The sequence below is a fragment of the Podarcis melisellensis genome (assembly GCF_964234715.1).
Source record: "Podarcis melisellensis genome assembly, chromosome: 2".
In the NCBI taxonomy this organism is placed as follows: Eukaryota; Metazoa; Chordata; class Lepidosauria; order Squamata; family Lacertidae; genus Podarcis; species Podarcis melisellensis.
In genome coordinates this window covers 34,787,872-34,810,044 of record NC_138529.1, presented here as the reverse complement: position 1 = coordinate 34,810,044, position 22,173 = coordinate 34,787,872, and the positions used below count along the sequence as shown (strand labels likewise).

The 22,173-nt window shown below is 45.3% G+C and overlaps 1 protein-coding gene across 3 annotated transcripts in view; it reads right to left on the bottom strand.

Moving 5' to 3' along the window:
• Positions 1-2,846: 2,846 nt before the first annotated feature.
• Positions 2,847-22,173, bottom strand: part of SPHK1 (sphingosine kinase 1) — a 44,578-nt gene continuing 25,251 nt past the window's right edge. For all 3 annotated transcript variants that reach the window (XM_081897773.1, XM_081897772.1, XM_081897774.1), the window contains exons 4-7: positions 11,076-11,225; positions 9,493-9,587; positions 7,112-7,227; positions 2,847-4,100 (exon numbers count right to left, since the gene is read on the bottom strand). In XM_081897773.1, the coding sequence (XP_081753899.1) occupies positions 3,266-4,100; positions 7,112-7,227; positions 9,493-9,587; positions 11,076-11,225 (1,196 nt within the window). In that variant the 3' untranslated portion in view covers positions 2,847-3,265. The remainder of the gene's footprint in view (positions 4,101-7,111; positions 7,228-9,492; positions 9,588-11,075; positions 11,226-22,173) is intronic.

The window sequence follows — 22,173 nt, the reverse complement described above, 5'->3', positions numbered from 1 at the left end:
AGTTGACTAAAATTCTGTGGTGGTACTCGCTGACCCTAGCAGGAGTGATTCATGACCATGTAAAACTAATATCTGGAAGGGTTGGTTTTCTTTCTTTCTTTACACATTTTCTGATCATCTAGTTTCTGTTCTCTTCCAGGAATACGAGTCAGGAGGCAGACAGTGCAATCAAGGTATAGAGGAGCATTCAAACCACATGACTCCTGTGGTTATACAGGTCAGACACAAACATATGAATTTGTTATCTGGGGTGAAAGAACTAGACGTTCCAGAAAAAATATATAAGCCAGTTCCTTTGCTCCAGTAAACATGCCACTCAGCATTGTGCTATGCATCATGTTTACTTTTTTCCATGTAAATTGAACTAGCTAGTCATCATTCATTGCTTTCAAATAAGAACTGCTGCAGTCTTAACTGATTGGGGTGCTTTAAACAAAAAATGTGAGTTTGACTGTGGTTTTTCAAGGGTTTTTATATAAGAGATATGGGTAAGAAAAAGTGTCTCTTCCCCACCTTTCAATATGTTTCATCACAATCTCCATTCTTCAGTCTACTGAAGATTAGTTCCACTGTTGCCCGGTGTGATAAGACTGCAAACCCCAAACCCAAGTACGCTCTGCAATCTGATCACCCATTTTTCTTTGTAGAGGCAGAATGTATGAGTGGAGACTGCTCATACCGCTATACATCTGGCCTCTGCATAACCTTTTATGCTCTGTGTCCCCTGGGATTCTGTGCTATCTTGTGCACCAGCCTGGCTTCAAAGCAATGTATATCCAGTAAATGTTGCAGAGGCCTCCAGACCCCGGGCCCCATCACCATAAGGGCAGAATCTCCAGCAGTTTTAATATAAGGCAGGGTGGGAGACTAAGCCATTGCCTTTGCTGAAAAATCCAGGCATTCAGACTGGTTTGTTAAAATGTTGAGGTCCATTTGTGGCTCTTGTCACAAGGACCATATACTGGCTTCAACTATAACGAACATTTTAAGAGCTAGTTATGCGCTACAGTATACAGCTTTATCTATAAAATCTTGGATTATTGTCTCTTTATCACAGTGGTACCTTGGTTTAAGAACAGCTTAGTTTATGAACAACTTGGATTAAGAACGCTGCCTTGGAAGCAGAACATGTTTCGCTTCCTGTTGAGTGTGTTCCATTTGTAAATTGAGTCCCCCACTGCTATGAGAAAGCACACATTGGTTTAAGAATGCTTTGGTTTAAGAGCAGACTTCCGGAATGGATTAAGTTCGTAAACCAAGGTACCACTGTGCAATCAAAGCTAATTGTAGGATAAAAACAATAAATATGGTAATGTACTAATTTAAACATATTCTGCATAAACTCAAATGTGATTTCATAGCATCATAGAGCTTGAAGGGATCTCAAGGCTGTGTGGGCCAACTTCTTGGTACTATAGCATCCCTGATAGGTAACCATCCAGTCTCTGCCCATAAACTTATAATGCAAGAGAATCCACCACCTTCTAAGACAGTGTCTGTTCCACTATCAGGTAGCTTATACAATCAGGCAGTTCTCTGTTTAGTCCAAAGCCACTTTCTTGAAATTCAGGGCATGTGGTTTCGGTCCTACCTTCTGCAACTACAGAAAACAAACTTGTTCCATCATCTTATGTGATAGCCCTGCAAATATTTAAAGATGGCTATTGTAGTCCTTTATTTTTCTCTTCTCTAATCCTATTCAGTGCCACCAACCTTTTTTGTATAAGGACTTGGTCTCCTGAGCTCTCAGCTCCTTAGTTGCCCCCTCCACTGGACATGTTCCAGTTTGTTCAATCTGAGTCTTAAAACTACAGTGCCCAGAAGTCGGTAGCAAAACATTGGTAACTGTTTTTGTGTCAGTTCCACCAATTTGATACTAAATATTTAAGGGATGGTTCTCGCAGCTGCTCTGAGAGTTATGAAATCAGGATCACTGCCCATCCGACGACTTAATCTTCTTATTTCTTTACCTAAAGTATGTCTCCTGCATCATAAGATCTGTATTACTGCTTGCTTTTTAGCAAACATAGTTAACCTGTGGCCCACCAGCTGATGTTGCACTCGTAACTCCTATCTGCCTCAGCTAGCACTAGGACCACAAGTCGAAAGCTAACAATAAATCCTCCTGTCTACTTTTTTTGGTAGGAGAATGTGTGTGAGGTGAGGGAGAGAACACCAACTTTAAAAGCAGTTGTACTATTAATCTTAACTTTCTAAAATAAAGAATCCTTGTACATTATTTGAATCTTTCACCAGTAGGTTGGTGTGCAAGTATAGTAATGTTGGTTCCACCTTCATGTGTGGCTACCTCTGACAAAAATCACACTTTTCTGTTAGGACCCTTCATGGACCACTTTGATTTTGTCTGCATTTACCTAATGAATAACTATGAAAAGATGGACAGGAATCATTTCAGCTATTTTTGGCAATACATTTCTTATCTTTTTACCATCCTAGCATGCGTCTGCGAGATGATATATTGGATATCTTGAGAAAAGCAAAGGTGTCAGTTTAGTCCAAATTAAGGTGCTAGTTTTGCCATAGTATGGTAGGAAAGTGGCAAGCATGTCAGTTTGTTGGTGTGCCCACTATGGGAGAAAGTTAGCAGCTCTCTCATTAGGCCAGTGTTACCCACCCACCCCTCATTTGCAGGCAAGACTAAAGGATTTGTTAAGATGCACTTTCTTTCCAAAAGAACCACCTAAAACTTAGCATCAAGATTACTGCTAGCATCATTTTAACCTTAATTTTTCAAGAATTACCTTTTTTCCAAAAGAAAAATAGCACTAATCTTTATTCCATCTCTCCTTAAGAATATAATCTGCTGCTACATACAACTTTGGGTGTGTGTGTGAGAGAGTGAGTTTATTTTAAAAAAAAATTACAGGAGGATTAAAAGTGGTCCCCAAAGTGGCATTGGACTGAGGCATTTTTATTCACGTAGCCACTGCATTGGGATGACAGCAGGTTCTCTGCTTCAGCCGCAGTTGGTGTGCATAGAAGGTTTGATATTGGATGGAGAGGCAAAACAGAGCTATGGTCTTGGAGACCTGCTTCATCTCTTCTTCTGGGCAGTGCAGAGCAGGAAGATATTGAAACTGCAGGGAAGAGTGAGAGTCTTATGCCCACCGGAGGACAGGCTCCACCATTACTCGTGTTGTAGTTTCAAAAAATGGCTCTGCAAGCCAAGTTTCCCCTGAGAATTATCCCTGCCAGAGATAGTGTCAATGAAGTGCAGCATCGGGGGTCCTCCCACCCCGCCCCTTCAGCTCCCTGTGCTACTGATGACGCGGGCAAGCCGCCTGTGCATTTGACCTTGCACGGGTTCACAGGGCAGCACTTCCCCATCCACAGTCATGGAGCCCTTGCGCACCAGGGGCTCGAGCCGAAAAGCTTTGACAGGCACATAGTGGAGGTAGGGGCTGTTGAGAGCCAGGTGCGTCCCTTTATCCATGGCCATGAAAAACTTGACCATGGAAAGCCGGGAGACCCCTGCCGTCACGTAGAAGAGGTGGATGGCATCATCGTACAGCTTGGCTTGGGGGGCCAACAGGAGGTCTGCTCCCAGGTGGGAGTGTTGGATGCAAATGATGGAGACAAACTCCTCCTCCGGGGCTACAGTCCAGTGCTCAGGAACGGGCTGCTCAAAGGGTACCAGCAAGGAGTCCTCGAGCAAACAGCTCTTGCTGCTGGCGCACGAAGAGACCGACGGGAAGCAGCTGTAGAGGGACTTCTTGCTGCTGAAGGAGAACTGTTCGGAGTGCAGCGCCGACGAGGAGCCGTGTCCCACCGCAGAGGGCGAAGAGCCAGGGCTGGGGCTCTGGTCGCCGCAGGGCAGGTAGGAGAGGCGGCCCTTGTAGACCTGGAGCGTCGTCAGGAGCTGGAACGTGCCCACGGTGAAGCGGGCGCCTCCCAGCTTGCGGTACCTCTCGCTGGCAATGTCCACGTCGGAGATGAAGCCCCAGCCGAAGCTCAGGAAGGAGAAGAGTCGCTTGCCTGAAGCCGTGTGGAGGGACATGAGATCCATGGGGGCGTGCAGGCCTTTGCAGAGGAAGTAAGTGCAGTTCATGAGCAGCTCCTCCTTGTTGAAGTGGCCTTTGCTGCAGCAGGAGAAAGAAGGGGAGCGCATGAAAACAGTGGCATGGAAGGGGCCAGCCCATGGGTAGTTGGAGCTGGAATATGGTCAAATAAAGAAGTGGTTGCACAAAAGGTCTCCTCTCCTGAAAGTCAAAGGTCCAATTTACCCTCCTCTTCCACAGGGTGGGGGCTGGGACAAAACAGTTTTTGGACTCCTGCTTTGGTGTCCTTGTGTGCTGCCAGTACAGTGGTACCTCTGGTGTGGGAGTCAACCATACAGTGGTGGTTTCGCTTCAGCTAGGTCATCACACAGGAAGCAAAGTATCAGGGTTCTGTTCTCTCAAGCATTCTATAGGCGGCCCGTTGTCCCAACAGCCCCTTGTAGCTGCATGAAAAAAGGTGGGGCTGGGATGCAGCAGCAGATGGACAAGGGAGCAGCGCCATATTGCAGCTGTCGGGTTTCATCATCTGAGACTAGCTAGAGTGACCAGAGGGCACTGGACTCTCCCCACCAACATGAATCATCAAAAGTGCCCCCCAAGTAGGGATTTGTGGGTGTCCCATTATGTCCCCCACTGCTGCCTCTAGGTGTGTCTTTGCCCCAAGACACACCTAGAGGCAGCAGTGGGAGAGATGGGAAGCAGGGCCAAGGGCATCGGCTCTGCGGAGAAACTAGCTCCAATTGACCTGTTCTTGACCCTGAAGCATTTCCATTCAAGCCGTTCATTATACAGACTACTATACAGAACTGAAGACAGGAGCGCCTGGCATGCTCTGGTCCATGGGGTCATGAAGAGTCTGACACGACTAAACAACAACAGTACAGAACTACTACCTGGGTTTGTTGGTTTCCCCCTTAGCCCCTACCGACAGGCTTGCAGCATAAAAGGACAATTTCATGAATGTGGCTCTGGGAACCATGTTGGTGGAAGATCAGGGTAAAAAAAGAATGCCCCAAAGATGAGTTTCTACAGTGCTAGGTTTTATAAGTGAATGTTTATATCCATTATCAAGTGCTTAAACATCTTCCAGGCACCTGATTCACAACATCTACTGAAAAACAGTAGGGAGGGAGAGGTCAGTATTGCCACTTTGGTGGCAGGAGAAAACTAGGCTTCCATACAGAGGATATCAGAGGTTTGAGCTGTTTAGCTCACTATTTTCTGCAAGATTTCAAGGTAGGAGCCTTCCCCAGTCTTGCCTGGAGAGGTCAGGAATTGAACATAGGGCATTTTCTATGAGAATCACATGCTTTACAGATGAGCTATACACCCGGTAATTCCCCCTGCTGCTATTTAGTGTTGTTACTGTACAAAATCCGTCATCTCCAAAGGGGCTGCAGATTCCCCTACAATAAGATATTACAGCTGAGCAAAGCAACACTATTTAACTTTTAAGAAGAGCAAGCAAGATGGTGGGCCTGAAGTGTTTCTTGAAACATCTGGAAGTCACCAGCTTGGTTACCCCTGTGTCAGTGTCCTAAGCATGACTGGGCCCAGATATGCTCTCAAAGCCTTATTTCCCTGAGAATTACGCAACAGCGTTAGCTGGGGTGCAGGAGCCAGGTGGCTGAGCCAGCAGGACAGGGAGAGAAACGCCCATTAGCGACACCCTCAACCCACCTCATTGCCTCTCCCCTCCCTCCTCAAGATGAAGCCCACTAAGAAGGGAGGATTAGTCACAGAGCAGATGGGAAAGGTGGCCAGCTGTGGAAGGGGCAGAGGCCAGGGCTGGGGGATGTTGGTTGCGATTGCAGGGAGCGGATCGAAACCTGAGCTGAGGACCTGTAATTAAGCTTCTTTTGTGAATGCACTTTGTCCCCCTGATGCCCTTCCTCTTTGACAGCAGTGGTAGGAGATTACAAGACACCATTGGTTGTCAAGGGAAGTCTGTCAAGTGCAGCTGCCTTGCCAGCCCCACTAAGCAGAAAGATGTACAATAAACAGGGCAGGAGCAGGTACCAATCTTGGTCCAGCTGCAAGCCTGGTAGAACGTCAGAATGAGCAAAAGACGGGGGGTTCCCATAGAGTTTTGGTTTTCTGAATGTCTCCTTGCCCTTCTTCTATTCCTTGCAGAACAGAAGCCTGCAAAAGGATATCTGCGACTTTGCAGCTTACCATTGCACCACACAACTTAGCCTTCATGCAGGATCTGTTTTTATTTAACCACTCAGTGCTCATATACCGCCCTGAGCACTCAGTGTGGAATGTGGGCTGGCTTTTTGGATGAGAGCGGGAGATGCCCTTTGCTCACTCTCACCCTATGTAGCCTTTGAAATCATGCTGCCCCATGACCCACCTTTCATGCTTTCCTCCAATGTGGGAACTGTATTGGGGCTCCTGCATCTTTTTAAACACCATAAATTTTAGATTGACAAAAGAAAGATAATTCAGCATTAAGAGAGAAAGTGGAGGGGCTGTTCTGGAAACTCCTAACATTGCTTGGACCTCAACATAACTGTGGTGGCTGCTAGAAATCAGCCATGTGCTAGTGCCACTACACACACACACACAATTTCATGCTTTTAGCCAACTGTAAAGCGAGGTGTGCACAAATAGGATTCTGTTGGTAGTGGCACCAGCAGTTCAGCATGTGCCATAAGCTAAATGGGCGGGAAGCAGTTTCACGCACCCTCACTTACCCCAAGGCCTGAGGTTCCTAGGATGGAGAAGCCCCAGGAGCCAAACTTCACACATGCAATTATGGGTACATTTTGCTGCCTGAAGCTGGATAGCGCACACACCCAAACTCCACGATTTGTTAGTGCCAAAGCCAGCAAAGCTGGCAGGTGAATCTGCCCCCAGCATTGAAGAGGAAATGGAATCTTCCACCTGAGAACACCAGGTTAGTTGAGCAGGTGTAGGGCAAGCTGTGTGGCATACTTGACCCTGTCCTCCTCCAGCACCTTGCCACTGCTTCTTCTTGACCCACAGCATTCACTTGAGACAGCCACCTCCCCCTGCCTGATGGTAGGGCCAGCCCTGGAAACACACATGCAGAGCTGCCACGGGTCGAACCGCCGGAGATGCCTTACCTCATGTAGTGATTGAGAGAAGCAGCCAGGGCATTACCAGAACCTCCTGGGAGGATGGCAAGAGGCTTCTGGATAGCAGATTCCCAGTCGGGGCGCTCCATCAGTCCATTTATCACCTACAAAAAAGTACAGGTAGCAAAAGGGCTTACTGGAAAGGAAAGGACAAGGGAACAAGGGGTTTTTTTCACCTCTGACTTGGCTTGGTCAGCACAGCAGTGACCAGTCCATTTAAAACTCCAGTCTTAGGGGGGGTCAGGCCTTAGATTATGTACACAGAGGTACTGCAAATCAAACTCTAAAAATCTGCACATAAAACCTGCTGGTTTATACACACCTTTCTAAGAGTACATCTCACTGAATTCAATGGGACTCGATTCTGCTTGGACATGCACAGGATTGTGTTATTAGAGGAGTGTGTGTTCCAGGCACACCTCGTAGTTACATTATTTGAAATGAGAGGACAGTAATAAAGAATATGCTACAGGTGAGAGTTCAGTCAAGCTATTCCCAAACTCTTGTCAGAGCATTCTGTCATTGGAAGGCTGGTCATACCTAACTTCTACCAGTTCAAATAGTCAAGCTTTCCATTCACTGTAGGGTTATTCCATATCAAGTGATCCAACTTTGTTACCTCATGTCATCCATTTTTCTGAATGTTTTGTACTCTTGTTGAATGAACAAAACTAAATATAAATCTAAAAATTTAGCTTTTTATCTCATCCCATTTTTGAGTTATGAGGGCCTTGTCAGACTACACAAAAACTTTAAAAGCTGAGCCCAGCATTGAGATACATCAAAATCAAGAACACCAATCTCTTCAGAACTTCATGGGCTTTAATATGATATGTCACAAGATGGACTTGTAACTTAAATTTAAAATTTAGGTTACAAAATTTTAAAAAGTGATTAAAAATTAATAGCATTATAGATTCCCCCCCCAAAAAAAAAATATTGCTTATTTCATATTTCTAAGATCTACCTGCAATATTTCATCATGGGATCACACTGGGGGGAAATATTTTGTACATACATGTCTGCCTTATTGGCTTCTATTTAGGATAAATGGGTCTTCTTGGAGTAAAATATAACAGAAAAAACAAAACTTCAGACTGTAATATCAGTTAATTCAGGCATTTCTTTAGAAAGTTATGTAATTAAAAGGTATCTGAAAAGCTAGCCAGGCTTTTCTTTTAAAAATGTGTTCTAAAACAGAGTGATAGCTTGTTGTTGCGTTAGAGAACACACGCTTTGAAAGTATTATTGTTAGTACTTCATGAAAATTGCAACAAAATACATATGTAACCGAATTTGACGTATCTCAACTTAGTTTTGATCATTCAACAAGTGTGCATACAAAATATTAAGAAAATTGGATGACATGAAGTAAAGAAGTTGGATCTCTTGATATAGAATGACCCTGCAGTCAAATGCTTGGATTGAACCCACCATTGGAAACCGTATACACTCCACAGTTACAAAACAAGAACACAGAAGCATCTTGGAGTTCTGCATCAGAACCTGCATTTAAGCTGCACTTCTATTGAACGTTGCAACTTTTGGATCGCTTCGCCATTAGCAGGCTGCTTATTGTTCTCAAATATATTTCTATAGCCATGAAGACTGGGAAGACCCTTTAAGAAAAAGGAAGGGGAGTGGGTATTCTATCAGTTTCTAAAGCAGAAACTACTAGATTTTGCCTTGTGTAGCACAACCTACAACCATACAGAAATTTTCCACGACTCTCTTTAAAGAAAGGGTTGCAAGTTTACTATGGTTTTATCCTTTGATTGCTGCCATGCAACATGAATCCAAATCTAACTGGTCCAGTACCAAAGGTGCAAACTTTGGTAGGGGAGGGGAAACACGCAAATATTTAATGTGAATTGTTAGGCATTAGTTTCCACATTTTACAAAACTACCCATATGAAATTTGCAAACATAAATCGGAGGCCTTCCCTCATTTATTTTTACAACCTCCTTCCAATTTAAATCCTTTCTGGCCAGTGCTGCCATACACTTACCAGAGTCAATATGGAATTGGGTTCCCATACCTGTTTCCCACTGTGCAGCAGGAGGAGGACATTTCAACAGCTGCAAGACAGTGGGAGAACTGTGACCTGCAGACTTTCATTGTTCAAGACTGGATTTGCAACCCTTGCCAGTTCCCACCCACTTCCAAAGTACAGTCCCCTTCCCAGACACTTTGCACTGCAGTGGGCCAGAAGGTCTCATCGGAATAAGTAGCAAAATCCTTTACAACTATTAAACATGGGCCCACCTTGGGCAGCATCCGGTCTTTGGTGATGGGAGGCGCACTGAGGTGCTAAGACACAACAGGCAAGGGAGCCCATAGTTAGCCGGATCCCACTTGCAACCCTTACCTCATATAGCAAGCCGTCCCCAGCCATAATGACCAAGGCGCTATACATGGATAAGTCCGTCTTCCTCACCAGATCCCAAGCGTGGTTGTTCTTCTCTAGCAACAAAGACAATGAGCATGTATGACTTGTATGTTATGTCCCAGGGGGATATAGTTTTGCATCCTCTAAGGGTTCCTATTATTGCTTGGGGGGCATGCTGGCAGTATTGTTGTGGAAAGTGGAGCCAACAGCTATCAGGAGTGTGGCAGTGAGCATTCTCTGTCAGGAAGAGCTGAGAATGCACATTCTTACACACAGAGAACTGTTAATCATCCTCCTCTTGCCTTAAAGGTAAAGGGACCCCTGACCAGTAGGTCCAGTCGTGGCTGACTCTGGGGTTTTGGTGCTCATCTCGCTTTCTTGGCCGAGGGAGCCGGCATACAGCCGTAGTCAGCATGACTAAGCCACTTCTGGCGAACCAGAGCAGCACACGGAAACGCCGTTTACCTTCCTGCTGGAGCAGTACCTATTTATCTACTTGCACTTTGATGTGCTTTCGAACTGCTAGGTTGGCAGGACCTTACTCTTGCCTTACTCTTGGCTAAACCTTTACCAAGAAGGGAAATAGAACTAAAAAGTAGAATGAACCTCTTGGACTAGTCCACTTAGCCTTCTGGAAATGACATTTCTCTCCCCCGCCCCCACACACGAAATTGAGAAAAGCAAAACAAATTTGATTGGGCAGGGGGAAGTGGGGATAGTTGACAGAAGGACCATACTTCACACTACAGGTGAGGCAGGACAATCCTATCTCCAAGAGGTGGCAAAATATGTTCTTCCTGGCCATCATTTGATGTCAAATGAAATGCTACCTGTGCCAATCCTATTTGATGGAAATGGCAAGCTGGTTTGAAGCAATGTTTCATGGAATTAGGTTATGAACTGAAGGGGATGGACATCTCAAAAAATGTGTGTAACAAGGAGTTGTTCTCTCTTCCCATCCCTTCTTGGAATGGGATGAACAGGATCAGCCAGACCTTTACAGCACTTTGCTGCACTTTGAAATCAGTGAAATCACAGCCATGCTCACAAAGCAGCACTCTGCAGAAAAGGGTCAACCTGAGTTGGGCTGGAGGGAAGAGTTATTTGGGTTTCCTTTCACTGCAAAAAATCTAAGATTAGAGCCTTGTCAAGCCTATACCTGCATTTTTAACTCTTCTGTTCACACGTAGGTGGCACTGTGATTAAACGGGGCAGGCCGTGATCCTGCTAGATCAGCTTTCCCCAACCTGGTGCTCTCCAGATCCCGACCATCAGCCAGGCTGGCAGGGGATGGCGAGAGTTGGGAGTCCAACCAGACTGGGGAAGGCTGCCTTAGAATATTAGCTACCCAGACAGTTGAGCAAAGGAGTGTCCTCCAGTTTGGCAGTGCCAGCAATATCACAGGTGTGGGTGGGTGGGTGGGTCAGAGGAGAGCTGTACATAAAAGTTTGAGCACAACCACTTTTGTGGGGCTCCAGCCATCTTGGTGCATACATTGTCCTCTGTCATTCCAGAGAGAGACTGCAGTTTTCACAGTGGCCTTGTTCAGGCACAAGACTTACCAGTTATAAACATGCTGAATCCTATGTTGGCTTCCGTCAGCATCGGCTGCACTTGGGACTTGAATAGCTGCAGGGCCCGGCCTGACCCGCTGCGTGGATTCAGCAACACCATCACCTGGCAGGGCCGGGAGAGTAGCCCAAAGGTGGCTTCTGCACAAAGACAACAGAGGTGGGGAGATCAGGAATTACACCCTTGTGCAAATTAATTGAAACAAAGCATATTTTCTATGTTATTTGTAATCCTGTACTTAAAACAAACACAAAAAGTCAGTTGATCATTATGGTGTCGGAAGCCTGCAGCCAATAGAAGGAATGATGCGCTCACCACAATATATTGAGGTTCAACAAGAGAGTTATTCCAGAGCTGGAAAAGAGGTATCCTGATGGTACTGGGATATTGAAGCAAGACCTAGCCCCCTGTCACACATCAAAAGTGGTGAAGAAATTCATGACAGAGCAGCAAATACAGGTACTTGATTGGCCAGGGAATTCCCTGGACGTAAATCCCACTGGAGAATTTGTGGTCTATATGCAAAAGTCGCCTCCATGCTGTAGACTGTGCAACTATGGAGAAGCTCATTCAGGCGCTGATTCAAATGTGGTACAGGGATCTGAAAATCAACAGTGACTGTTCGAAAATAGTAGACTCCATGCCAAACCGTATTCAAATGCTGCTTAAAAACAGCAGCGGTCATATCGGTTACTAATGTACATATATGTGAGTTTTGTACATTTATATGTGAGTTTTATACAATAAAAAAAATGAAACTACATTGTTTCAATTAATTTGCACAAGGGTGTAGCATCATGGACTATGGCTTCTACCTCTACTTTTCTTATTCTGGCCTCATACTTTAAAAAAAACAAACCAAATATTTTCATTTGCTTGACCACTCAAGCCAAGTTCCAGAGTTTAAACAATGAATAAATGAAATTAAATGGAGAAGCAGATGCAACCATCAGGAATGGAGGCAAAACTCTTCTCCCTGTTGCACACTCCCAACCTTCCCATGTGCAAAGATGTTTCAAGGATAGCAAGGCTCAGCTTTGGTTTCCTTTGGGGGAGAAAATACAACAGACCACCTTTCCTGACATAATTGGAAATTGTGGTCTGCACCAAAATGGCACTCACAACCCTTTCGCAGAAGAAATACACTACTGGGTTCCCTGTCAACTTTATTTCAGCAACTGAGAGACAGCAACCTATGGATGGTTTGCAAAGGAAGACTGACCAATAGATTCTGCCCACCACCTGCCCTGCCATACATCAGGCCTCTTCCTTTGAGGGTGGAGGTGGGAATCAATTTCTCAAAGTTTGGGTGGTGTGTTCAGTTAACTACCATTAAGGAGAGGTCGCAAGACCAAAATAACCTAAGACGAGCCTGTTGAATCAGGCCAATGGCCCGTCTAGTCCAGCATCCTATGCTCACAATGGCCAACCAGATGCATTTGGGAAGCCTGCAAGCTGTACATTAGTGCAACAGCGCTTTGCATCCAGCAACCAATTTTCCTATGAAAGGAACGGTCACTCAGCAGCATGCAACACCAGCAAATCCTAGTAAATAGATGAAGACTGAAAGATGCAGGTATGCATGTCTACAAAACATACATTTTAAGCACCCCCTAAAGGATCCTGGAAACGGTTCCCTGCAGCCTTACTAAACTACAGTTCCTGGGATTCTTTGTTCTGGAAGGGGGAATGTGCTTTAAATTTATGGTGTGCCTGTTATTAGACAGAGTTCTGAGAGAGGGGTGAAGAAACTCCTCCGACCAATGCCTATTGCCTAGAGCAGTCAGGTGGGTGTTGTTGCCAACCAAGGGAGGGGAGAGTATTACAGATGTTAAATAAACTATTTTTAAATTATTATTTGCACTGGTCTACAAAGAGACGTGGGTGGTGCTGTGGGTTAAACCACTGTGCAGCTTGGGCTTGCCGATCAAAAGGTTGGCGGTTCGAATCCCCGTGACGGGGTGAGTTCCCGTTGTTCGGTCCCTGCTCCTGCTAACACAGCAGTTCAAAAGCACAGAGTGCAAGTAGATAAATAGGTACCACTCCGGCGGAAAGGTAAGCAGTTTGTGCACTGCTGATTTTGCCAGAAGCGGGTCATGCTGGCCACATGACCCAGAAAAACTTTCTGCGGAAGCAGACAAACGGCGGCTCCCTCAGCCTTTAAAGCAAGATGAGCACCGCAACCCCAGTCTCGTTTGTGACTGGACTTAATTGTCAGGAGTCCCTTTACCTTGACTTTTACAAATTTTCATCTTAAGTATCAGGTTTGTAACCCCTTGCAACTGGTGCAAATCACCTCCCACTCACCCACCAAAACAGATGGCTAGGGCAGGGTGAGAGTCCCACTGGGCAGTAAATCAATCTCTTGGCTCCCCAGCTTAGAAATAGAATTTCTAACTACCTATTCCCAGGTGGGAAAAGACTTGTTAGGATTTTGCTTTATTTTTAAAAAAGGAATAAAGGCTGTAACACAATTGTACATATTGGAAAATACTTAAAACTTTAAAAAAAAAAAAATACTGGACCTGAGCCATGAATCTCTCCAGCAGATTTTTGGCTGCTCTTAGTTATTTTGATGGGGTGGCGTTGCTTTTTGCTGTTTAATTGTTTACATTGTTCTGAGTTGACCTGAAGACTTTTTATGCAGAATGGTAGGGCAATTAAAAGAAAAAAAGAAAAAGGTAATGTGTTTCTCCTCAATGTGAGGAAATACCTTCAACGTTCATCACTTCTTGCAGCAAGCCACTTGCCATGCTCTTCAAGTTCACCATTCACCTTATGCCTCCAATGAACCAAGAGCATCTTGCCTTCCTCTTCCCCTCTGTATGCTCTGGCATAAAGAGGATTTCTCACAATGTAGTCCACCCAGTTATCAACTTTCCAGTCTCACTGTTCTGTAGACTGGCTCAGCAATCAGAGCCGGCAGATAACCCAGCACAAATGATGCAAAAAAATTTCCTGCACAAATACACCCTATTCTCTCTTCCCCCTTCCTGTTGCGTATCGTGGGTCTCCCATGATGCATGATTGGCAAGCAGGAAAGGAAGTAAGTAGGAAAATTAAAATATTTTTGCTGGGTGTTGGAATGGGCTGCGATGAGAGATGGTGTTAGTTACTAAGTTCTCTGGAACAAATTAAAAGAGGCGGATGGGGCTGGTGGAAGTAACTCCCAATTCAAATGCCTTTGAAGTAGCGCATTGCAAAACATCTCTTGGGTAGATGAGACCCCAAATAGGATAGACTGTTGTTTACTCTGCATCCAGCGAGTTCTTGCTGCTGGTTTGAAAAGCAGTGTACATACAACATTGGTCACAATCCATATTTATCCTGTATCTAACTTGTTTCTTAGGAAACGCTATGTTCTGAGGTCCTTTTACCCAAACCAGCTTTGAATGAGAAAATGAATGACCTAGCTCTGTTTAAAGCTGATGATGTGTACACAGCTTAGGTACTGAACACGTGGAGGAGGAGAGCAGAGGGACTCTCGGAAACCATGTCAAAAGTTTCGTAGGGACAACGCCAACATAAGGAAATAAAAGCTGTGCTTTAAAATGTGCCATCAGTGCTTTGAGCTCTCATGCTTCATTTCAGATAACATCTTTGGCACAGCTAATAAAACTACCAGCCAAGCTGAATGCACAGGCTGGTTTAATGTCAAGCAGGTGTGGCATTGTTCTTCAACAAGAACCAGGAGACAACCCCACTACCTGTTTGTCATCTATAGCGCAGTTAATTATATCAGTTCCCAAAAGAAAGGCAGTATCACCACCTTCCCCCATCTGCAGCAGGCACAGAAACTACGCTAAGGGGTTGCTACAGTTGCTTTCAGAAAGTATCATCAGACCCAATTAACCGTGCGTGCCAATTAGTTTCCAACATGTTGGCTGCTAGCTAGATCTTTTTGACTGCTACCCTGCAAAACGGGGCCATCCCAGGCTCCGCTTCTGTTATTTTAATAGGACTACAGTATGCGATGCTGAGAAACTGAGCTACATGAATGATTCAGAAGCGGAAGACTGATGCTTGTGGCTTCGCATCCTTTACTTCTTCCTGCCTGCCTACCCTACCCCAAAAGCTTAAGAGTCCATCCCATTTATCTTCCTGATACAGATTGTTATGGATGAAGCTGCTATCATGTCCCAAGGGGGAGCCAAACCACAGATAAAACTGGCAAAAAAAGATCAAGTTTACTCGTTTTCCTGACTGGGTCTTTATTCAATTTGGGAGGTTTTGCTTCTTAGTTAAAAGGATGTAGTAAAAGGCGTAGTGATAGCCAACAGCTTGGATGGCTTTAAAAGACAACTAGACAAATAGATGGACGATACGGCTATCAGGAGCTACCTGATGGCTCTTGTTCTACCTTCACTGTTGAGGCAATAGGCCTCACCAGGATGGAAGAAGACATCATTTTCCATTCCAACCCACTATGTGTCACACACAGCACTATTTCAATGCTGCTGCAGTTCATCTTCCACCAAAAATGAACTTATTCGTCTCGCTGTCTACTTAGGAAAAATTACATAACTTGTTGTAATTTATCCAATTACATTGTGGTTACTTTGTTCCACCTTGTTCCCTTCAGTGCAAAGGAAACAGGATGGGTTGGGTCCAAAGCAGTGCTAAGTCATGGTCCTTCCCTCTCCTCTCCCATGTCCCCCAAACCTGTTTTTGTCCAGAAGTAGTTTAACAGGGAGGACTAGAAACAATGATTTTTAAAAGCTAGTGCAGAGATTCTGCTGGTGCCATTAGCTCCCATTAATGTAGCCAGCACATTGCATCTTTGATTTCAGGACTCCCTGCCCTAGGTGCTGAATGCATTTACTTCAGCAGGCAGGTGGGAAGCAAAGCCAGAACACTGCTTTTGACCCAGTTCTTCCTCAGCTAAATAAGTATAAGCTTTGTATAACAGCCAGCCACAAACCTCTCCGTGAAACAGTGCAACTAGCCCCAGGATTAAGCTTCCACTGCCTATCATCACGTTTTTCAAGCTGCATTTTCAAGAGCGTGAAATCTTGCTAACCCCTCAAGAAGAAAACCATGCACTCCATTTTCCTCAATCCTTTTCCTCCCATGCAGAACTAGGAGGGAGAGTTCAGCCCGCCCCCTCCCCAACCACCACAAGGCTCATAGTTCACAATGCCGGGACATATTTATCTCCTAGAGCCCACAGATTACCAAGGTCAAGGAGGCGGCTGTTGATGGCCGTGCAGTGCAGGTAATAGGTAGCTGACAAGCTGGGGAGTGTTTAGGGCGATAACAAAATGAAAAGTAACTCAGACTGGCAGAAGCTGCTCAGGGAGTACTGGGATGTGAGCAATTGTTTCTGCGGCAAAATGAGAACACTGCCTGGAGCACAGCAAGAAGGTGGCTGCGCCGTCCGTCAAGGGCCTTCAGGTTTTGCATTTAGCCTAGATGAACAATAATCTTGCAGTGACGAATTTAGAAGCATGCAGGCATTCCTGGGGTCACAGACATGGGCAAGGAGAGCCAGGAAACACCTGTATTTGTTGGAATGCCATAGGAACTTTGTTCACACTGAAATTATTTCCCTTGTTCCTGGGTTTGGTGTGATGACCGCATCCATTCCATAAATCCAAAGCATTTTAAAAAAGCTATTTTAGAGGCTGAGAGAGAAATAAAGCAGAGTCTACTGTTCTCTTAAAAGTGAGGAAGAGGGGGTGGGAAGTACGGTATCAGCTCTTTCCTTGATCCTTTTCAATCTGGCTTCTGGCCCTGATTATGGAAAAAAGATGGATTTAGCTGGCAGAATCAATCTTTACAGACAGAGAGGGGGAATGCTTCCCTCTCCATCCCCACCCCCAACACTCTTAAGTCTTATCACACTGTCTGGAACATCTGGCTGAGGTGCAGGGGCTGACCAGCTTTGCTCCTTTGCCAGAAGGTAGCAGCTGGAGGAGAAACACACACTTTAGGTAACATGCTGTCGGGTTCCGTAGATCAATCCCATTGCCATGTTATTTCGTATCTCTATGCATTTAACCCGCTGGGAGACAGATGGTCCAATGCCCCAAGTCCACCAAGGAGTCCCAAAAGGATACTATAATTCAGGCATAGGCAAACTCGACCCTCCAGATGTTTTGAGACTACACTTCCCATCATCCCTGACCACTGGTCTTGTTAGCTAGGGATAATGGGAGTTGTAGTCCCAAAACATCTAGAGGGCCGAGTTTGCCTATGCCTGCCATAATTGATGGTGCTGAACACCACTGATAACCAAAAGAGCCAACAGACTCACAGCCCCCTCATCCACTAGGGAAACCAAGACCAATTCAGTCTCATATCAGGGTGAATTCAAAACAAAAAAATTTTTTTCCTCCACACTTCTTCAGATACACGAAAGCTCATACCAAGAACTAACTTAGTTGGTCTTTAAGGTGCTACTGGAGGGGAAAATTTTTTTGTTTTGACTATGGCAGACCAACATGGCTACCTATCTGTATCAGGGTGAATTCATCAGTGATGTGTTTGGCAAATAGTTACACTGGACTACCACAGGTTCCACCAACCCCTTTTGCAGCCCAGATTGCTGAAGGCCTCCTGCTTCTTGAGGGGGGAGGACCTCTGCTGGGTGACACTGTGTAGATATGCTTGGTGGCAAAGAAATGAGTTTTCCTCACCATCGAAGATGTACCTTGGAATCCCCCAGAAAATCTATCTGGGCCACCCTTGAGACCAGCAGCTCAGCAGAGAGACTCTTAGATAGTGGCATGAATGGAGCCCTACCAGCAGAACTCCTTGCCTCTCCTGATAACCCACTAGACACTCAAAATGGGAAGACGGCTGAGCAACAAGGAGGGATGACACCACAAGAGATTACTTTAACTCTACCTGCTCGCTGAGCCAGTGTTGCTGTTGCTTCACCAATAAACCACAGTTGGGTTAATCCGAACAGGTCTCAGTCATACCAGCTAGGTCAAGGTGTTCCTCCCAAATCAAAGCCTGGAAGGCAGACATTTGTTTTCCTGGCCACAGGTCCTGACATTCAGAAACACTACCAAAGGACCTGGCAGGTTGCTGGCATGCCAACCAGGTTTTCTCAGACTGGAGGATGAACCGAAAGGGAAGATAGCAGAAAGCTGCCTAATTTCCCTCCCCCTTAACAAGCTCACCAGAGGCCCACTATCACACTCTCCCTGTGCCCTGCCCTGCCCAAAATACTACCAGTGGTGTACAGGTCCCACATACACTTCTATTAACTCAGACACCAGCAGGAGCCAACAAGCCGAGGAGTGTAAAGCAGATAAAAAGCAGCAGCAAAAACTGGAAACTCATTAAGCACTCACATTCACCACCTGACAACCAAAGCCAATTCCACCTGCGTCTGCTCTCAGCCAGTTCTTAAAAAAGAAACTTCCTTTTTCGCAATGAAAGCTGTAATTCTCAGGAAGCCGAATTTTGCACCGAGTGCCACATTCTGGGCTTTTTTTGGGTTCCCACAGATTGCAACATGCGCACAGCCGCCGGAAAAGCACAGAATGGGGCATCCGTTGCATTTCTCTTCCTGAGAATCTGTCATTTTGAGGAGGGTAGTTCCAGCCCTTGTGGACACAAAGATATACCTGAATGTAAGCAGGCAATGCCTGCTGAAGTGTTGGAAGGCGAGTATGATTTCAAGTAGTTGGGGTGGGGTTTCATAACCGGAATATATTTTTTATTTAAAAAAAATTAAGTCACCGAAGATGCAAATTGGTGTGATTTACAGGCTTCAGAATTTAGAATGTCTGGGAACAGAATTTTAGTTTTAACACCAAGCACACAGAATCCCTTGTTGTACATCTGCCAGGAGTCAAAGGCACACATTCAAGGCAAAGGGGAGGGTAAATAAAGAGGCAATTGTAGTGAGGAAAGAAGAGAGCACTACCACGACCCCATGGGAAACTGGCAGAGTCTGCAACATCAAGTGATATAACAGAGTTCAAAGCAGGATGGAACGAATGAATGAAAGCGGTCCCACCTAGATAATATCTGTTGGCTATGCCAGCCAGGAAATGAAGCTTCAGAGATGGCCTATTTCTGCATGAAAGTTAGAACAATAGGTCCATCTGAAGGGAGGTCATACAGAAGACGGAGCTGACTTGTTCTCTGTTGCTCCAGAGGGCAGGAATAAAATAGAATTCCAGGATAACTTTAGCAGACCGTTCCTAACAGGAAAAGCTAGTTGAAATGGGGTAGACTGCCTCTGGAGGTGATGGGTCCTCTTTCCCTGGAGGCATTTAAGCAGAGGCTGGACAGTCATCTCTGAGGGATGCTGACGTTACATTCCCTGTGGCAGATGTTGCATTGCCTAGATGACCTTCAAGATCTGCCCCAACCCATATGGCTCGCTTTTGGTACATTGCCTTGGATAAATCTTGTTAGAGGTAGAGGGAATGACCCAGTCATGACTGACCCCTCACATGTCTAGACTGTCAGATCCTCTCTGCTCTTACTTCCTTTGCATCTTTCAGCAAAAGTGCTTTCCAGAAAGTTGGTGATACAGTTTTAGGTCTTTCCAGCTCCCTCAATCAAGTTAAGATTTTGCTGACTCTACCACAGAGCTGGAGAAAATGCTGATGCTGCCAGAAATATTTGCTTGGTCATGTCTGAGAGGAGGATGGGGCAGCAGACAGACATCATGAAAGCAAACCATGTTCTGCAGCTCAGAAAGCTCTGAAATGACAACAGCCTGTCTTTAAGGATTATATGCTACTGGGAAGGAAGAGCAGGCAAAGGCTAGATAAAGTGTTAGATAGTTCCAAGACAAGGGATAAATTTGGGTTTGTGTGCATTTGAAGGAAGAATTACCATATTTTTCGCCCCATAGGACGCACCGGCCCATTGGACGCACCTAGTTTTTTTGGGGAGAAATAAAGGGAAAAAATTATTTCCCCTCCAGGTGTGGGGCTGGGGTGGGGGAAGCCCGAGCTTCCCCCGACCCCAGCCCCCAGAACAGGCTGCTATCCGCTAGCCGTGGGAGAGCCGCACGACTTCGCGCGGCTCTCCCACGGTTAGCGGAGCGCTGAGCCCAGCGCGCCCAAGCTTCTGGGTGCCGGCAAGGTCTCCGCTAGCTGTGGGAGAGCTGCGTCTCCCACGGCTAGCGGATAGCTTCCTGAAGCCTGCATTCACCCCATAGGACGCACACACATTTCCCCTTCATTTTTGGAGGGGGGAAAGTGTGTCCTTAGGGCGAAAAATACGGTACCTAATTTGCACTTTTCAAAGCAATATGCAAACCAAAACACAGTTATCCTTTGAAGTTTGCACTGAACCAAACTTTGCGATGCAGTTCTCCAGTCAAACAGGGTGTAGAAAAACAGGTATTTGGGGGCAAGCGTACATAAAAATGAATACCTTGGTGAAAATAACATACAAAAGCGCTTTACATTAGGGGGAAATGGCTTGCAAAAATCTGTATAATAGAATAACTTTGCGCTAAAATGCTGCTGAATCTTCCATGAGAATTTTTAAAAAACAAACAAACGTGGAGAACTGAATTTAAGATTGGGAAACTGAGAAACGGAGAGAAATAAAAAATTGAAAGATTCACATCCACACTAGCCAGAAGAGACAAGACAGAATTAAAGCTTCTCCTTTACTCAGTGTTTCAATTTCATGTGCCCCCCCCATCCAAACAAACACAATATTGTTCTGACTACAGAAGCCTGGTTGTTGTAATCAGAATGGTTGTATACACCTAACATTTTATTCTGGAATCACTGGAGACTGAGTACTGTACTTGTTTTTCTACTAAGTCCACACCACAATCTAGAACTACTGCATATCTTTTTTGCCTCTGACAAGTGCTTCTTGAGAAACTGCTTTCATTCTGAAAATAAAAGCTCATTGCAGATTCATAACCTCACAGTGTGTTCATTTGGAAATAGGCGGAAACGGATGTAGGCGGTCCTGGCAATGGGGTGTGTGTGTCTATCCACACTTGCACAATGGCATGGTGGGTGGGTGTGGATGCATTCACAATCACCACTTCCTCCTTCATTCACCTGGGGCATGGGCAGGGAGGAAAAGGTACATCTAAGCTCACCAAGGGAAGGGTTTTCAAACGTGCATCCAGTAAACACACCCATCCTGGCGGACAGCAGGATCTAGAATCCATCTAGATGGAAAGCAGCATGCTGAGGACAAACAAGCACAATGATTCCACATTGAGAAAAAACTACAGTGGTGCCTCGCAAGATGAAATTAATCCGTTCCGCGAGTCTCTTCGTCTAGTGGTTTTTTCGTCTTGCGAAGCACGGCTATTAGCGACTTAAAGAAAAAGGAAAAAAACTCACAAGAACTCGCAAGATGTTTTGCGAAGCAAGCCCATAGGGAAATTCGTCTAGCGAAGCAATGCAAAAGCCGAAAAACCCTTTCGTCTTGCGCGTCTTTCGTTTTGCGAGGCATGCGTCTTGCGGGGCACCACTGTACATTTTTGTGCTACAGACTGGTTAGTATGTACATGCTACCAGCCAATGTGCGTAGGGGCATGGGGTTCTACTTGTGTCTGTGTCCATGAATATTGTGCATAGCACATATTGCCCTTATTCCACAAATACATATCTGATAAAACAGCATCTATTAAAGAAGTCAGTGAGATATCATAGGACGTTGGCCACTAGCTTACTAGAACATCTCTCTTCAATGAAATGTGTACCTTTTAAGAGCTTTTTATAGAATCATAGAATTTAGAGTTGGAAGGGATGATGAGCGTCATCTAGCCCAACCCCCTGCAAAGCAGAAGTCTTTTTGCCCAACATGGGGCTGAAACCTGCGACCCTAAGATTAAGAGTGAGTAGTCATTTTTTGAACTCTGATACTGGTACTGTGAGTGAACACGAAATCCACACAGTTCAGCTTCGTGCTGTGTTACAGCTGCTTTCTTGTGTTCACTGTAAGCTTGCTGCACAACCCTTTTATAGCAGTCATCCTGCTATAAAACGTTCTCCATTCGCTTTCTTTAGTTCACTGACGAATTTATTCAGTTCAAAACACAGTGCCTGCCCATTACATTCTGTTGGAGAATGATTCCCCGCTCATCTTCACTCATGGACTCCAGTTCCCCTCTTTCCTGACCAATACCCATGCTGG